This window comes from Zea mays, chromosome 6, assembly GCF_902167145.1.
Source record: "Zea mays cultivar B73 chromosome 6, Zm-B73-REFERENCE-NAM-5.0, whole genome shotgun sequence".
In the NCBI taxonomy this organism is placed as follows: Eukaryota; Viridiplantae; Streptophyta; class Magnoliopsida; order Poales; family Poaceae; genus Zea; species Zea mays.
The window spans coordinates 149,943,288-149,959,532 of NC_050101.1; the positions used below are offsets into that span (position 1 = coordinate 149,943,288).

The window sequence follows — 16,245 nt, forward strand, 5'->3', positions numbered from 1 at the left end:
CACGTTGTGGCGTCCCAACGGACGAGAGTTGCACTCAACTCCTCTCAAGTGATCCAATGATCAACTTGAATACCACAGTGTTATGCTTTTATTCTCAATATCCCGTTTGCGAGGAATCTCCACAACTTGGAGCCTCTCGCCCTTACACTTGAGATTCACAAAGAAATAAGGAGTAAGGAAGGAACAAGCAACGCACACAAGACTCAAAATCAGAGCAACAACACGCACACAAGTCGCAACAAGAGCTCGCAACACAACTCAATGAGTTCACAACTCAACAAGAGCTCTAGATGCTATCACAATGAATCAAATGCGCGAAATCGATGTCTTGGTGCTTAGGAATGTTGTAGGAATGCTTGGTGTGCTCCTCCATGCGCCTAGGGGTCCCTTTTATAGCCCCAAGGCAGCTAGGAGCCGTTGAGAGCAAATCTGGAAGGCCATTCTTGCCTTCTGTCGTCGGGCGCACCGGACAGTCCGGTGCACACCGGACACTGTCCGGTGCCCGATTTATTTCCAAAAACAGCGTAGTCGACCGTTGCCGACCGTTGCAGATCTGGCGCACCGGACAGTCCGGTGCACACCGGACAGTCCGGTGCCACTTTCCGACCGTTGGCCAGACCACGTGTCGCGCGCAGATTCCGCGGCCGACCGTTGGCTCGGGCCGACCGTTGGCTCACCGGACAGTCCGGTGCACACCGGACAGTCCGGTGAATTTTAGCCGTACGCCGTCAGCCAATTCCCGAGAGCAGCGTCTTCAGGTCGAGGCAGCCTGGCGCACCGGACTGTCCGGTGGTGTCCGGTGCACCACCGGACAGTCCGGTGCCCCAGACCGAAACATCCTGTTGGCTGTACACAGCCAACATTCTCCTTTTCTTCTTCTCTCTGTTTCTAACACTTAGACAAATATATTAGTACACAAAACCAATGTACTAAGGCTTAGAAACATACCTTTACTTGTGATTTGCACTTTGTTCATCCATGGGCATAGATTTACATTTAAGCACTTGTGTTGACACTCAATCACCAAAATACTTAGAAATGGCCCAAGGGCACATTTCCCTTTCAATCTCCCCCTTTTTGGTGATTTATGCCAACACAACATAAAGCAACTAAAACAAGTGCAAAATCACTTCAAATAAAACTTAAATTCATCGATTTGGAATATACGGATCATCCTTTGCCACCACTTGGTTTGTTTTTGCAAATCAAACTCAAATCTCTATCTCAAGGTCAAACACACATGTTGAAGCATAAAGAGAGTCATTCCAAAAGAGATTGATCAAAGATTTCAAAAACTCCCCCTTTTCTCCCATAATCAATACTTCTCCCCACAAGAAGCCAACTTTTGACGAAAGAAACAATGCAAGAGTTTTGAATAAACCAAAAGCTCTACTCTACTATTTTCAAAGTTTCTCAAGTGGTAGCTGATCCATTTATTGCTTTGGCCTTTATTTTCTCCCCCTTTGGCATCAAGCACCAAAACAGGATTAATCTTGGCCCTTTAACCCCATTGCCTCACCAAAATCTTCAATTAAGATCAAATGGCAATAAGAGTTCAAGAGATGGACTTGGAATAAGTTACCCTCTCATCGGAGTGCAGTGGAAGTCTTTCATGGTCCAAGTCCACCTTTTCCCTTTCAATTCTCCTTCGAGACTAGATCAAACATAACTCAAGCATATGGTTAGTCTCAAAGGGTCAAGTTGTAACACAACTCCCCCTAAACATATGCATCGCTTTGCAATGGATTTGAGAGGTCCAGGGAGTGTTTGTACAACTTGAGCACCAAAATAAGCAACAAAATGCAGAATGAACATGATCAAAGGCATAAACACATGTATGCTACAATTCAATCCAAGTTCCGCGAATCCAAGACATTTAGCTCACTACGCAGCCTGCAAAAGGTCTTCTCATCTAGAGGCTTGGTAAAGATATCGGCTAGCTGGTTCTCGGTGCTAACATGAAACACTTCGATATCTCCCTTTTGCTGGTGGTCTCTCAAAAAGTGATGCCGGATGTCAATGTGTTTTGTGCGGCTGTGCTCAACAGGATTTTCCGCCATGCGGATAGCACTCTCATTATCACATAGGAGTGGGACTTTGCTCAGATTGTAGCCAAAGTCCCTGAGGGTCTGCCTCATCCAAAGTAGTTGCGCGCAACACTGTCCTGCGGCAACATACTCGGCCTCAGCGGTGGATAGAGCAACAGAGGTTTGTTTCTTAGAGTTCCATGACACCAGGGACCTTCCTAAGAATTGGCACGTCCCTGATGTACTCTTCCTATCGACCTTACATCCAGCATAGTCGGAGTCTGAATATCCAATCAAGTCAAAGGTAGACCCCTTTGGATACCAGAGCCCGAAGCAAGGCGTCGCAACTAAATATCTAAGGATTCGCTTCACTGCCACTAAGTGACACTCCTTAGGATTGGATTGAAATCTAGCACACATGCATACGCTAAGCATAATGTTCGGTCTACTAGCACATAAATAAAGTAAAGACCCTATCATTGACCGGTACGCTTTTTGATCAACGGACTTACCTCCTTTGGTGAGGTCGGTGTGTCCGTCGGTCCCCATCGGAGTCTTTGCGGGCTTGGCGTCCTTCATCCCAAACCGCTTCAGCAGATCTTGCGTGTACTTCGTTTGGGAGATGAAGGTGCTGTCCTTGAGTTGCTTCACTTGGAACCCAAGGAAGTAGTTCAACTCGCCCATCATTGACATCTCGAATTTCTGCGTCATCACCCTGCTAAACTCTTCACAAGACTTTTTATTAGTAGAACCAAATATTATGTCATCGACATAAATTTGGCATACAAATAAATCACCATCACATGTCTTAGTGAAAAGAGTTGGATCGGCTTTCCCAACCTTGAAAGCATTAGCAATTAAGAAATCTCTAAGTCATTCATACCATGCTCTTGGGGCTTGCTTAAGTCCATAGAGCGCCTTAGAGAGCTTACACACGTGGTCGGGGTACCGTTCATCCTCGAAGCCAGGGGGTTGCTCCACGTACACCTCCTCCTTTATTGGCCCGTTGAGGAAAGCGCTCTTCACATCCATTTGGTACAACCTGAAAGAATGATGAGCGGCATATGCTAGCAAGATTCGAATTGATTCTAGCCTAGCCACAGGAGCAAAAGTCTCCTCGAAATCCAAACCTGCGACTTGGGCATAACCTTTTGCCACAAGTCGAGCCTTGTTTCTCGTCACCACCCCGTGCTCGTCCTGTTTGTTGCGGAACACCCACTTGGTTCCCACAACATTTTGCTTCGGACGAGGCACCAGTGTCCAAACTTCATTCCTCTTGAAGTTGTTGAGCTCCTCCTGCATGGCCAACACCTAGTCCGGATCTAGCAAGGCCTCCTCTACCCTGAAAGGCTCAATAGAAGAGACAAAGGAGTAATGCTCACAAAAATTAACTAATCGAGATCGAGTAGTTACTCCCTTGCTAATGTCACCCAGAATTTGGTCGACGGGATGATCCCTTTGAATCATCGCTCGAACTTGGGTTGGAGGTGCCGGTTGCGCTTCTTCCTCCATCACATGATCATCTTGTGCTCCCCCTTGATCACATGCCTCCTGTTCATCGTCTTGAGTTGGGGGATGCACCATAGTTGAGGAAGAAGCTTGATCTCGTTCATCTTGTTCCTGTGGCCGAACTTCTCCAATCGCCATGGTTCGTATAGCAGCCGTCGGAACATCTTCTTCATCTACATCATCACAATCAACAACTTGCTCTCTTGAAGAGCCATTAGTCTCATCAAATACAACGTCGCTAGAGACTTCAACCAAACCCGATGATTTGTTGAAGACTCTATACGCCTTTGTATTTGAGTCATAACCTAACAAAAACCCTTCTACAGCTTTGGGAGCAAACTTAGAATTTCTACCCTTCTTTACTAGAATGTAGCACTTGCCCCCAAATACACGAAAGTAAGATACATTGGGTTTGTTACCGGTTAGTAGCTCATACGACGTCTTCTTGAGGAGACGATGAAGGTAGACCCTGTTGATGGCGTGGCAAGCCGTGTTCACGGCTTCCGTCCAAAAGCACTCGGGGGTCTTGAACTCTCCTAGCATCGTCCTCGCCATATCGATGAGTGTCCTGTTCTTCCTCTCTACCACACCATTTTGCTGTGGTGTGTAGGGAGCGGAGAACTCGTGCTTGATCCCTTCTTCTTCAAGGAACTCCTCCACTTGAAGGTTCTTGAACTCGGACCCGTTGTCGCTCCTTATTTTCTTCACCTTGAGCTCAAACTCATTTTGAGCTCTCCTGAGGAAGCGCTTGAGGGTTCCTTGGGTTTCAGACTTATCCTGTAAAAAGAACACCCAAGTGAAGCGGGAAAAGTCATCAACAATAACTAGACCATACTTACTCCCTCCTATGCTCAGATAGGTGATGGGTCCGACGAGGTCCATATGCAGCAGCTCCAGGGCTCTTGAAGTGGTCATCACATTCTTGCTGTGATGCGCTCCTCCCACTTGTTTACCTGCTTGACAAGCTGCACAAGGTCTATCTTTTTCGAATTGCACGTTAGTCAAACCTATCATGTGTTCTCCCTTTAGAAGCTTGTGAAGGTTCTTCATCCCCACATGTGCTAAGCGGCGATGCCACAGCCAGCCCATGTTAGTCTTAGCTATTAAGCATGCATCTAGACCGGCCTCTTCTTTTGCAAAATCAACTAAATAAAGTTTGCCGTCTAATACACCCTTAAAAGCTAGTGAACCATCACTTATTCTAAAGACGGACACCTCTACATTTGTAAATAGACAGTTATATCCCATATTGCATAATTGACTAACAGATAGTAAATTATATCCCAGAGACTCAACTAAAAACACATTAGAAATTGAGTGCTCATTTGAGATTGCAATTTTACCTAACCCTTTTACCTTGCCTTGATTCCCATCACCGAATATGATTGAATCTTGGGAATCCTTATTCTTGACGTAGGAGGTGAACATCTTCTTCTTCCCCGTCATATGGTTTGTGCATCCGCTGTCGATAATCCAGCTTGAACCCCCGGATGCATAAACCTGCAAGGCAAATTTAGGCTTGGGACTTAGGTACCCAACTCATGTTGGGTCCTACAAGGTTAGTGCACATATCCTTAGGGACCCAAATGCAAGTTTTGTCTCCCTTGCATTTTGCCCCTAACTTCCTAGCAACAATTTTCTTATCCTTTCTACAAATAACAAAGGAAGCATTTAAAGCACAATAAATTGTAGAAGGTTCATTCACTACTTTCCTAGGAGCATGAATAATATTCTTTCTAGGCATAGCATTTTTCCTAGACATATTTCTACCATGCATACAGGAAGAACTAGAAGCAAACATGGCATGTGAGTTAAAATCATCATAAGCATTATAACTCCTATAAGTATTTCTAGTTTGTCTCCTATCATGATATATAAAAGCATGCTTCCTTTTAGTGCTACTTGCCATAGGGGCCTTCCCTTTCTCCTTGGCGGAGATGGGAGCCTTATGGCTTGTTAAGTTCTTGGCTTCCCTCTTGAAGCCAAGCCCATCCTTAATTGAGGGGTGTCTACCAACCATGTAGGCATCCCTAGCAAATTTTAGTTTCTCAAAGTCACTTTTGCTAGTATTAAGTTGGGCATTAAGACTAGCTACTTCTTCATTTAATTTAGAAATGCAAACTAGGTGTTCACTACAAGCATCAACATCGAAATTTTTACACCTAGTGCAAATCTCAACATGTTCTACACAAGAATTAGATTTACTAGCTACTTCTAGTTTAGCATTTAAGTCATCATTAACACTCTTTAAAGTAGCAATGGTTTCATGACAAGAAGATAGTTCACTAGAAAGCACTTCATTTCTTTTAACTTCTAACGCATAGGATTTTTGTGCCTTTACAAATTTGTCATGCTCTTCATACAACAAATCCTCTTGCTTTTCTAAAAGTATATTCTTTTCATTTAAGGCATCAATTAATTCATTAATTTTGTCTATCTTAGATCTATCTAAGCCCTTGAACAAACATGAATAATCTACTTCATCCTCATCACTAGATTCGTCCTCACTTGAAGAAGCATAGGTAGAGTTGCGAGTACATACCTTCTTCTCCCTTGCCATAAGGCATGTGTGACGCTCGTTTGGGAAGAGGGTTGATTTGTTGAAGGCGGTGGCGGCGAGTCCTTCATTGTCGGAGTCGGAAGAGGAGCAATCCGAGTCCCACTCCTTGCCTAGATGCGCCTCGCCCTTTGCCTTCTTGTAATGCTTCTTCTTTTCCCTCTTGTTTCCCTTTTCCTGGTCACTATCATTATCGGGGCAGTTAGCGATAAAATGACCAATCTTACCGCACTTGAAGCATGAGCGCTTCCCCTTTGTCTTGGTCTTGCTTGGCTGCCCCTTGTGACCCTTCAGCACCGTCTTGAAGCGTTTGATGATGAGAGCCATCTCTTCATCATTAAGCCCGGCCGCCTCAATTTGTGCCACCTTGATAGATAGCGCCTCCTTGCTTCTTGTTGCTTTGAGAGCAAGAGGTTGCGGCTCATTGATCGGTCCATTCAAGGCGTCGTCCACGTACCTTGCTTCCTTAATCATCATTCGCCCGCTGACGAATTTTCCTAGGACTTCTTCGGGCGAGATTTTGGTGTACCTGGGATTCTCACGAATATTATTCACCAAATGAGGATCAAGAACAATAAAGGACCTTAGTAATAGTCGGACGACGTCATGGTCCGTCCATCACGTGCTTCCATAGCTCCTTATTTTGTTGACAAGGGTCTTGAGCCGGTTGTATGTTTGGGTTGGCTCCTCCCCCCTTATCATAGCGAATCTCCCAAGTTCGCCCTCCACCAACTCCATCTTGGTAAGCATGGTGACGTCGTTGCCCTCATGAGAGATCTTGAGGGTGTCCCATATCTGCTTGGCATTGTCCAAGCCGCTCACCTTATTGTATTCTTCCCTGCACAAAGATGCTAAGAGAACAGTAGTAGCTTGTGCATTTCTATGGATTTGTTCATTTATAAGCATAGGGCTATCCGAGCTATCAAACTTCATTCCATTCTCTATAATCTCCCATATGCTTGGATGGAGAGAGAATAAGTGACTACGCATTTTGTGACTCCAAAATCCGTAGTCCTCCCCATCGAAGTGTGGAGGTTTGCCGAGAGGAATGGAAAGCAAATGCGAATTCGAACTATGTGGAATACGAGAATAATCAAATGAAAAGTTCGAATTGACCGTCTTCCTGTAGTCGTTGTCGTCGTCCTTTTGGGAAGAGGAAGATTCGTCGCTGTCGTAGTAGACGATCTCCTTGATGCGTCTTGTCTTCTTCTTCTTCCCATCTTTTCGTTTATGACCCGAGCCCGAGTCGTTGGACTTGTCATCCTTTGGCTTGTTGACGAAGGATTCCTTCTCCTTGTCATTGATCACGATTCCCTTCCCCTTAGGATCCATCTCTTCGGGCGGTTAGTCCCTTTCTTGAAGAGAACGGCTTTGATACCAATTGAGAGCACCTAGAGGGGGGGGTGAATAGGTGATCCTGTAAATCTTAAAAACTTAAGCCACAAAACTTTGATTAAGTGTTAGCACAGTTAATGCCAAGTGGCTAGAGCGAAGATCTTGCACAATATGATAATCACAACAAGATCAACACAGAGAGGACACGGTGATTTATCCCGTGGTTCGGCCAAGTACAAAACTTGCCTACTCCACGTTGTGGCGTCCCAACGGACGAGAGTTGCACTCAACTCCTCTCAAGTGATCCAATGATCAACTTGAATACCACAGTGTTATGCTTTTCTTCTCAATATCCCGTTTGCGAGGAATCTCCACAACTTGGAGCCTCTCGCCCTTACACTTGAGATTCACAAAGAAATAAGGAGTAAGGAAGGAACAAGCAACGCACACAAGACTCAAAATCAGAGCAACAACACGCACACAAGTCGCAACAAGAGCTCGCAACACAACTCAATGAGTTCACAACTCAACAAGAGCTCTAGATGCTATCACAATGAATCAAATGCGCGAAATCGATGTCTTGGTGCTTAGGAATGTTGTAGGAATGCTTGGTGTGCTCCTCCATGCGCCTAGGGGTCCCTTTTATAGCCCCAAGGCAGCTAGGAGCCGTTGAGAGCAAATCTGGAAGGCCATTCTTGCCTTCTGTCGTCGGGCGCACCGGACAGTCCGGTGCACACCGGACACTGTCCGGTGCCCGATTTATTTCCAAAAACAGCGTAGTCGACCGTTGCCGACCGTTGCAGATCTGGCGCACCGGACAGTCCGGTGCACACCGGACAGTCCGGTGCCACTTTCCGACCGTTGGCCAGACCACGTGTCGCGCGCAGATTCTGCGGCCGACCGTTGGCTCACCGGACAGTCCGGTGCACACCGGACAGTCCGGTGAATTTTAGTCGTACGCCGTCAGCCAATTCCCGAGAGCAGCGTCTTCAGGTCGAGGCAGCCTGGCGCACCGGACACTGTCCGGTGCACCACCGGACAGTCCGGTGCCCCAGACCGAAACATCCTGTTGGTTGTACACAGCCAACATTCTCCTTTTCTTCTTCTCTCTGTTTCTAACACTTAGACAAATATATTAGTACACAAAACCAATGTACTAAGGCTTAGAAACATACCTTTACTTGTGATTTGCACTTTGTTCATCCATGGGCATAGATTTACATTTAAGCACTTGTGTTGACACTCAATCACCAAAATACTTAGAAATGGCCCAAGGGCACATTTCCCTTTCAGAGGTTTGCCTACACATGTGAGAAAAATTGTATCTGATGGTATCATATGTATACACTTTTGTTTGTACATACCACTGTGAGTCTAGTGCTAATGTTGATGCTGTGAATCGTCTAGTGGTGACCCTTCAAAGGGTAGCAAATTTCCTCCACTTGTAGAAGATCTAGGCACCAAACATGAGGGAGACTCAGCATTAGGGTCTAGTGTGGGAGTCTGAGATGCAATGACACATAGTGGTCTCTACACTAGATCGAGTGAGGAGAGAGATGTTGTGAATAGGGGTATCTTAGATGGGGCGACCGGACTACCTGTTGTCTTCAATAGAACAGTTGGTGAACCATTCTCTTGTTTTGCACTAAGAGATACATGATTCGACACCACAATATTCATTCTTTCCTACAAAAAATGAGATTAACACCATGCATATAAGTATTAGGCAAATTAGAACTTTGGTTATTATCTTTAGAAGCTGAGGGTCTGTTTGGTTCAGCTGTAGATTCCTAAAAATCTGATTTCCGCTGTGAGCTGTGAGCAAGCTACTATGAGCCGACAATTGTGAAAATTTTGAAATTTGTTTGGTTGAAACAACTGTAAACTATATATTCTATAAAAGCATGACAACTTGTAACATATATGACATAAATCTAGGAAATCTGGGGTATGAGGTGATTCTGAATTGACTAGAGGAATCTATAGATTTTTAAGAATCTATTCTTTTGTTGTACCCGTTTGGTTGACATTCCAAATTTTTTGTAGCGAATTGGTTTAGAAAGTTGAACCAAACACTCAAGGGAAACAAGCTAGGGAAGAGAAGAGTTCCACATTACAAGTGGGCTCTGACGTTATAATGTAGGGTAGAAAAGGGGGAAGACATATTCATCAAAAACCATGTTTTGGAATATATAGACATGTCGAATAGATGACTCGGGGAACTTGAAACTTTTATGCATTGGGTTGTAGCTAAGGAAAGTAAATTGTAAAGATCGGAACTGAAGTTTGTGGGAGTTGCATGACGTAAAATTGTCCAACAAGCACAACCAAAGGTATGCAATGCTAAATAGTTAAGTTGTTGATGTGTGGGGCATTCAAACGGAGTGGAATATTGGGAGAGTTGACTGGGAGTATGATTAATAAGGTAGACAACAGTGTCAAAAGTTTTGATCTAGAATTTAAGTGTCATGAATGCATGGGTGGGAATGGCATGCCCAACCTCAACTATGTGGCAATACTTACGCTTTGTTCAGCCATTTTTAGTGAGAATAAGGATATGAAATATGACGGGATATGTTATCTTGCACAGAGAAGAAATTGAGTTTCTGATATTTGCCTCCATGGTCAGTCTACATGGTAAGAGTTCTCGTACCAAATTGCCGGTCAACTATGTTTTGAAATTCTTGAAAATTCTAGAAGACTTGTGACTTGTACTTTAGGAGAAAGATCCATTTGAATTTACTATAGTCATCAATAAATGACACATAATATTTATGTTCAATAATTGAGCTTGGGACAAGACCCCAAACATTAGAGAAGACAGGCACCAAATAATAATGAGACACACTATTAGATTTATTATAAGGTAATTGTTGAATTTCTGCCTTCTCACAAATATCATGGACTAATTGTTGATGGGACTCAACCAAAAATAGAACTGGTGACTTTTTAACTATAGAAACCGAAGCATGATCTAATTTACCATGCCACTTGGTGAAACTTGGTTTTGTTGTAAGGAAGACTTGATTGGTTGATGGTGATTAGTGAGGATGAAAGATGTTTTGTTATATGGAAGACTTGCTTAGTAGATAGTGAGGATGAAAGAGGATAGAGCTCTTGATGACACTATTCTTTAAGTAGAGTTCTCCTCATGGTCTGATACTTAACAAAGAAGACATCAACATGAAATTCAAGATATACAGAATTAACTTTAGCAAGGCGATAAGTAGAAATAAGACTTATACTTGTGTTAGGAACACAAAGGATGTTGTTTAAGAAAAGATGATGGATTGGAGTTTTCACAACTGAGTGTCCAATATGGCTAATCTTCATATATGCACCACTTGTCGTGTGGATCTGGTCAATCCCTTTGTATTTATCATGGAGCATTACTTCTCAAGTTCTCTTATGATTGATTTGTAGCTTATGTGTCCATGTATAAATTGAATATTTGTCGACGAATATCATCTCATTCGGGGTTTGCTCTTATATTTGTCGAATATAATATCTCCGTTCTCGAATATTTGTCGCTGGATAGTTTATTTTTAAACTAAAACATGACAAATAAAAAAGAACGGAGAGAGTATATCGTAACAAAAAAAAGTATCTAATGATACTCTAATGTTTTCTTATATATATAGTTAAAATCTAAAGTAATTGGTTTATGCGAAGCGACATGTGTGTGCATCTTTTGACGAGAGATGGTTGCGTGCACGTACAGGTACAGGTACAAGCAGCAAGCAGATGAGATGCCCACGCGCAACACGGAGCTGGGCTGGGGCAGGCAGGGCCGCATCGGCATCGGCATCGGCATCTGCATCTGCATGCATGTGCGCCATCATCGGTCGTCGCGGGGTCAGCGAAAGATCTCGTGCCCGAATCGGGCGGGCGGCGCGCGCAACACGCGGCCAGGCGAGGCGACGAATCGATCACCCGTCGACGACGAATCGGAGAGGATCAAAGCGGGCGCGGCTGCCGGTGCCGGCCGGTGAACGCAGTGTCAGTCGCATCAACGGAGAAAAGGAGTGACCGCCTAATTGAGCACCGCCGCTCGTAGTGGTAGACTGGTAGTAACAGGTGGTGTTGACGCAACAGCAACGCACCCGGCCAGTCCGGTCGTCGAGCCGAGCCGGCTGGGCACAGTCGCACAGAGAAGTATCTCGCTTCGTGTGGCCTCCAGGCCGGGCTCGCCGCGGGGAATCTCCCTCGTGCCACGCGTGGTAGGAGCGCCGGTCGGTGTTCTTCAGCCGGGGCGGTGGCATGCCCATGTCAGCCTGCTGCTGCGTCGGCTTCCGATCCTGTACGTACGCTCCCGCGTTTCAGGGAGGTTCGTAAACCCAGGTGCAAAATTGCAGGTTTCCGTTCGTATATATATCCTACGAATATTCTTACAAACACACCTATGTACCTATGCATTCTTGTGGGTCATTGCTGACACTATTTGAATATTCTCGCTGCCTTTAGATAACTAATTAAATGTTATCTCCTTTCCGATAAGTTGGCACGTACAGGACGCGACGGATAAACAAGCATATCAACGCTTCCGCGGATATGTTTTATTACAATTGCTGAATACCAACCCAAAAAAAATAGAAATTATGATCTCACTATTCATACGTCTTAAAAAGACCCTACAACAAAAGCACATTCCAGAACGGGCCGTTCATGTCGTTACCAGAAAGCGGAGGAATGGATATGCCAGCCTGAGGGGCCTATCCTGTCCGTCAACACACGAGGGAGAAGCCGCGTGCGTGCCTGTGCCGTCCGTCCAGTGATCCAGTCCGTGCCCGCCCAACACACAACACAACCCAGACCCAGGGAATGTTGCTGTGCAAGCGACGGGCACCGCGCTTGTTGACTCGGCTTCCCCTGCTCCCACGGCTCTCCCTCCCACCTCATCTTCCTCCTCCTCTCCTCCTCCATCTCCTTTAAAAGCTCCGTCCAAGCTTTCACCTCGCTTCAAACCACAATTCACAGGCCCTCTCCGATACTCTTCCTTCCTCGGTCCACCTTTTTTTTCCCGGCCCTCTATCTCCTTAGCTGCCAAGAACACGCTGTTCGATCGTCTCGTGCTAGCGTGGTAGTCTGGAAGCGTCTCTTTTTTTTTCTTCTTCCTGTTCGATCCAGTTCTACCCGTCCAATCCAATCCAAGCTCCTCCCTTCACCCCAAAGGGACGAGAGAGAGAGAGAGAGGTCCTCTATGGCCGGGCCTGCTGTCCACCCTCGTCACGGCAGCCGGCCGGCGCTCTGAACTCCCGAGCCGGCTCTCCATCAGCCACGTCGCGCGCCGCCCAGGAGAAGGAGCTCTTTAATCTGTGCTAGCAGCGGTCCCAGAGAATGCGGCAGATCTCGTCGCTGCTGCAGGGCCTGGCCCGGTCACTCTCGGTGGGGAGGGACAGGGACAGGGACAGGGACCGGAAAGGGAACGGCGCAGGCGACCGCAAGACCGCCGTGCCGGCGGTGCTGCGGACGTCGGGCACCCTGTGGGGCGACGGCTCGGACACGTTCGCCGCCGTCTGCTCGCGGCGCGGCGAGAAAGGCATCAACCAGGACTGCTCCATCGTCTGGGAGGTCAGCTCTCTCTCTCTCTGTCTCCCTCTCTCTCTGTTACTCGGCCTCTGCTGTTCGTTCTGCTTCTTTCTTCCATTAATTTCGTTCGGCTTTTTGTACTGGATTTCGGGTGTCATCATAAAGTTTGTGATTGCACGTGATATCTCCATAGAGTTCTTTTTTTAAAAAAAAAAAAAACTGGAAAATTCTCGTCGGGCTCATGCGTTCTACTGCATATATATAAGAAACCAAACATGAAACAGCGTCAGATCAGTGTTTCAGCTCATTTTGTGATTCTGACAACTCATGGAAAAAAGCCCCCCCTTTTTTTAACCAAACATATAATAGTAAGCACTTCTTCGTTTCAGAGGGATAAAGGCCAATTAGGAGGCATAGGTATTGGAGCACGAGTCTCTGGTGTTTCCTCTTGGCTTTCTCTTCCTCACAAACAATACAGGAGAGGGCCGGGGTCATACGTGTCCTTGGTGATATGGTTTCTTTTCAGCTCTCGGTATCTCAACCCAAGTCCCAAGGTAGCTGTAGTTAAGCTCACTGCTTAAGACGGAAAAGTTAGCCACATCATCATCACATAGTGGATTAAGATTAACCCACAACACATTCCTGAGAGTTCTTCGTGGACGGCATATTTTTCCTTCCTGGAGATTGTATTTTCTATTCGTGTTGCCTAACTAATCTGGCTTTTTAATTCTGCAAACCAAAGCATCCGATAGAGTGAGGACAATCATGACCTACTGCTAGGTGGCTCAAATGGTTGGTTCTTCTTTCGGTTGGTTGTGTGTGATGTCACTGTGGAATCATAAAATTGTCGTCTATGGTGCAATGATTGTACAGCATTCTGGCTTAGTTTTGACCCACCCAATTCGTCAGTTACTGATTGTTTTGGACCGGACAAAAATCTGAAGAATTTCCCACGGCACGAATTCTTTTAAGAAATACTAATACAAGTTTGTGCATGATTGTTCTTGTTCTTGTGTAATGAAACAAAACTTGTTCACATGGCCTTCTCCGTCGATGTCCTCAGGGATTCGGGTGCCAGGAGGGCACCATCTTCTGCGGCATCTTCGACGGCCACGGCCAGTGGGGCCACTACGTGGCCAAGGCGGTGCGCGACTCGCTGCCGCCGTCGCTGCTGTGCCACTGGCAGGAGGCGCTCGCTCTCGCGTCACTCATCGACGACGGCGAGAAGAAGCTCGGCGACTGCCAGTTCGATCTCTGGAAACGGTCCTACGTGGCCGCATGCGCCGCCGTGGACGATGAGCTGCGGCGCAGCCGCCGCTTGGACGCGGTCCAAAGTGGCTGCACCGCGCTATCCATCGTCAAGCAGGGGGACCTCATGATCGTCGCCAACGTCGGCGACTCCCGGGCCGTGTTGGGCACCACGTCCGACGATGGCGCCATTGCGGCTGTCCAGCTCACCGTCGACCTAAAGCCTAACCTGCCACGTAAGTCGCTACCGACCGGTGGCCGACCGTGTGTTCTTGTGTGTGCGCTGGGACGGCGGTGTACATGCGTTGCAACAGTTGCTGACGTTGTGTCCTGGAATGTGATGGTGCATGCAGAGGAGAAGGAGCGCATCCGGCGGTGCAATGGTCAAGTGTACTGCCTCGCCGATGAGCCCGGGGTGCACCGCGTGTGGCAGCCTAGCCGAGAGTCGCCGGGGCTCGCTATGTCGCGCGCGTTCGGCGACTACTGCGTCAAGGACTGCGGTGTCATCTCTACGCCGGAGGTGACGCAGAAGAGGATCAGCAGCAGTGACCAATTTATCATCCTCGCTACCGACGGGGTAGCTTTCGGCCTATCTGCCTTTAATTCTCTATGCAAACACAGGCACATGCACCCATCTTTTCGTTTAAGAAAGCATACACATTGCTTGGTGACTGACGATGGCAAACGGGAATTTTATCCGATAGGTATGGGACGTGCTCTCCAACGACGAGGCGGTACATATCGTGGCGGGGACGCCGGACCGGGCGAAGGCGGCCAAGCGGCTGGTGGAGTGCGCCGTTCGCGCGTGGAGGCGCAAGCGGCGCGACATCGCCGTCGATGACTGCTCGGCGATCTGCCTCTTCTTCCACCCGCCGCCGCCGTCGTAGACACGAAAACCTGTAACGTGCCGAAGTCCACGCCAAGGAGGAGGGGGCAACGAAATGCACATCTCAAGACAGACTACGATTATTGTGCCCGTGGCGTTCGTAGAGTGCACTGCCGCCGTCCACCGTTCAGAAACGTGCAGTTTGTCACGTGAGAGCGACACTCCACGATTAGGAACTGCAGCCGGTGCACGGCCAAACAAAAAGATCTCCGGCTTTCACACGTTACCAGTCAAGATGTACGAGAACATCAGAGAAAAAGGGTAGGAAAGACGCATTTTGTCCTCATTTTTGGGTGTCTGGCTCTGAATTTCTCAGTCGCAATTATAGATGCACGTCAATCACAATTTGGTCACAAATCACATGTTTTGGTGACACCTGCCGAACAAACCAAAATCCTAGATCTTCTGCGCGGAGCACCATGCGTCATTTCGAACATCCTGGAACACACTAGTACTAAATCCTAGTAATTCACTAACTCTTAATACGATACACTGCAAGCGCATGATAGCCCAAGCTGTGGTGGATATCAGAGTCAAGATCAAACCAGCCACCGTAGCGACTCGGGAGGCTCATCTTCAACCGCATCCCGCGTGGCCAATATCAGGTTCATTTCATCCGGTAAAGGGGTATTTGATTTTCCTGTCGTATCGAACGTTTGAATATCAATTACGAGTATTAAATATATACTTAACTAGACTTAATAAATTTGTCTCGCTGTTTAATCTTTGTGTATATAATTAGTTTTATAATTAGACTATATCTGATACTTGTAATTGTCATTTAAACATTCAATGTGATAGAGACTAAACTTTAGTTTGGTGGAACCAAATACCATTAAACTGAACTCAAACTTATGTGCGATAACTTATAGCTACTGTAGAAAGAGAGTCGGCATGTGAAGAATATACCATAGTCGTTCTACCTCATCATCCTTGAGATGAACTATCGCTTTAGTATCGTTGTCATTAAACCCCGAACGTATAAGCTCCGTTCTAGCGCATCTAGTGGCTGGGGTTCGCGAGCAAGTTTATGTCAGACTTAACTATGGTACTAAAGATAGGTTGGTGTCCATACTTTAACCCTAGATATTTAAAAATCTTCAGTTTAGGGATGAACTCAAGCGAAACCCTCTCAAAGTCTTGATTCATCCATT

At 46.4% G+C, this 16,245-nt stretch overlaps 1 protein-coding gene across 2 annotated transcripts; it reads left to right on the forward strand.

Moving 5' to 3' along the window:
• Positions 1-11,900: 11,900 nt before the first annotated feature.
• On the forward strand, positions 11,901-15,432 carry LOC100857041 (uncharacterized). Of its 2 annotated transcripts, NM_001254912.2 has the most exons (4): positions 12,271-12,999; positions 14,021-14,441; positions 14,559-14,782; positions 14,910-15,376. In NM_001254912.2, exons 1-4 carry the CDS (start codon positions 12,766-12,768, stop codon positions 15,090-15,092), a joined length of 1,062 nt encoding a protein of 353 aa, NP_001241841.1. In that variant the 5' UTR covers positions 12,271-12,765; the 3' UTR covers positions 15,093-15,376. The 2 variants fall into 2 exon arrangements, with proteins under 2 accessions (XP_008648262.1, NP_001241841.1); XM_008650040.4 differs by having other exon boundaries at positions 11,901-12,999; positions 14,559-15,432.
• Positions 15,433-16,245: the final 813 nt, after the last annotated feature.

Coding starts and splice junctions, on each gene's coding strand:
- LOC100857041 (XM_008650040.4), top strand. CDS start 12,766: ATGCGGCAGATCTCGTCGCTGCTGCAGGGCCTGGCCCGGTCACTCTCG. Junction 13,000..14,020: donor ACTGCTCCATCGTCTGGGAG/GTCAGCTCTCTC, acceptor CGATGTCCTCAG/GGATTCGGGTGCCAGGAGGG. Junction 14,442..14,558: donor CCTAAAGCCTAACCTGCCAC/GTAAGTCGCTAC, acceptor TGGTGCATGCAG/AGGAGAAGGAGCGCATCCGG.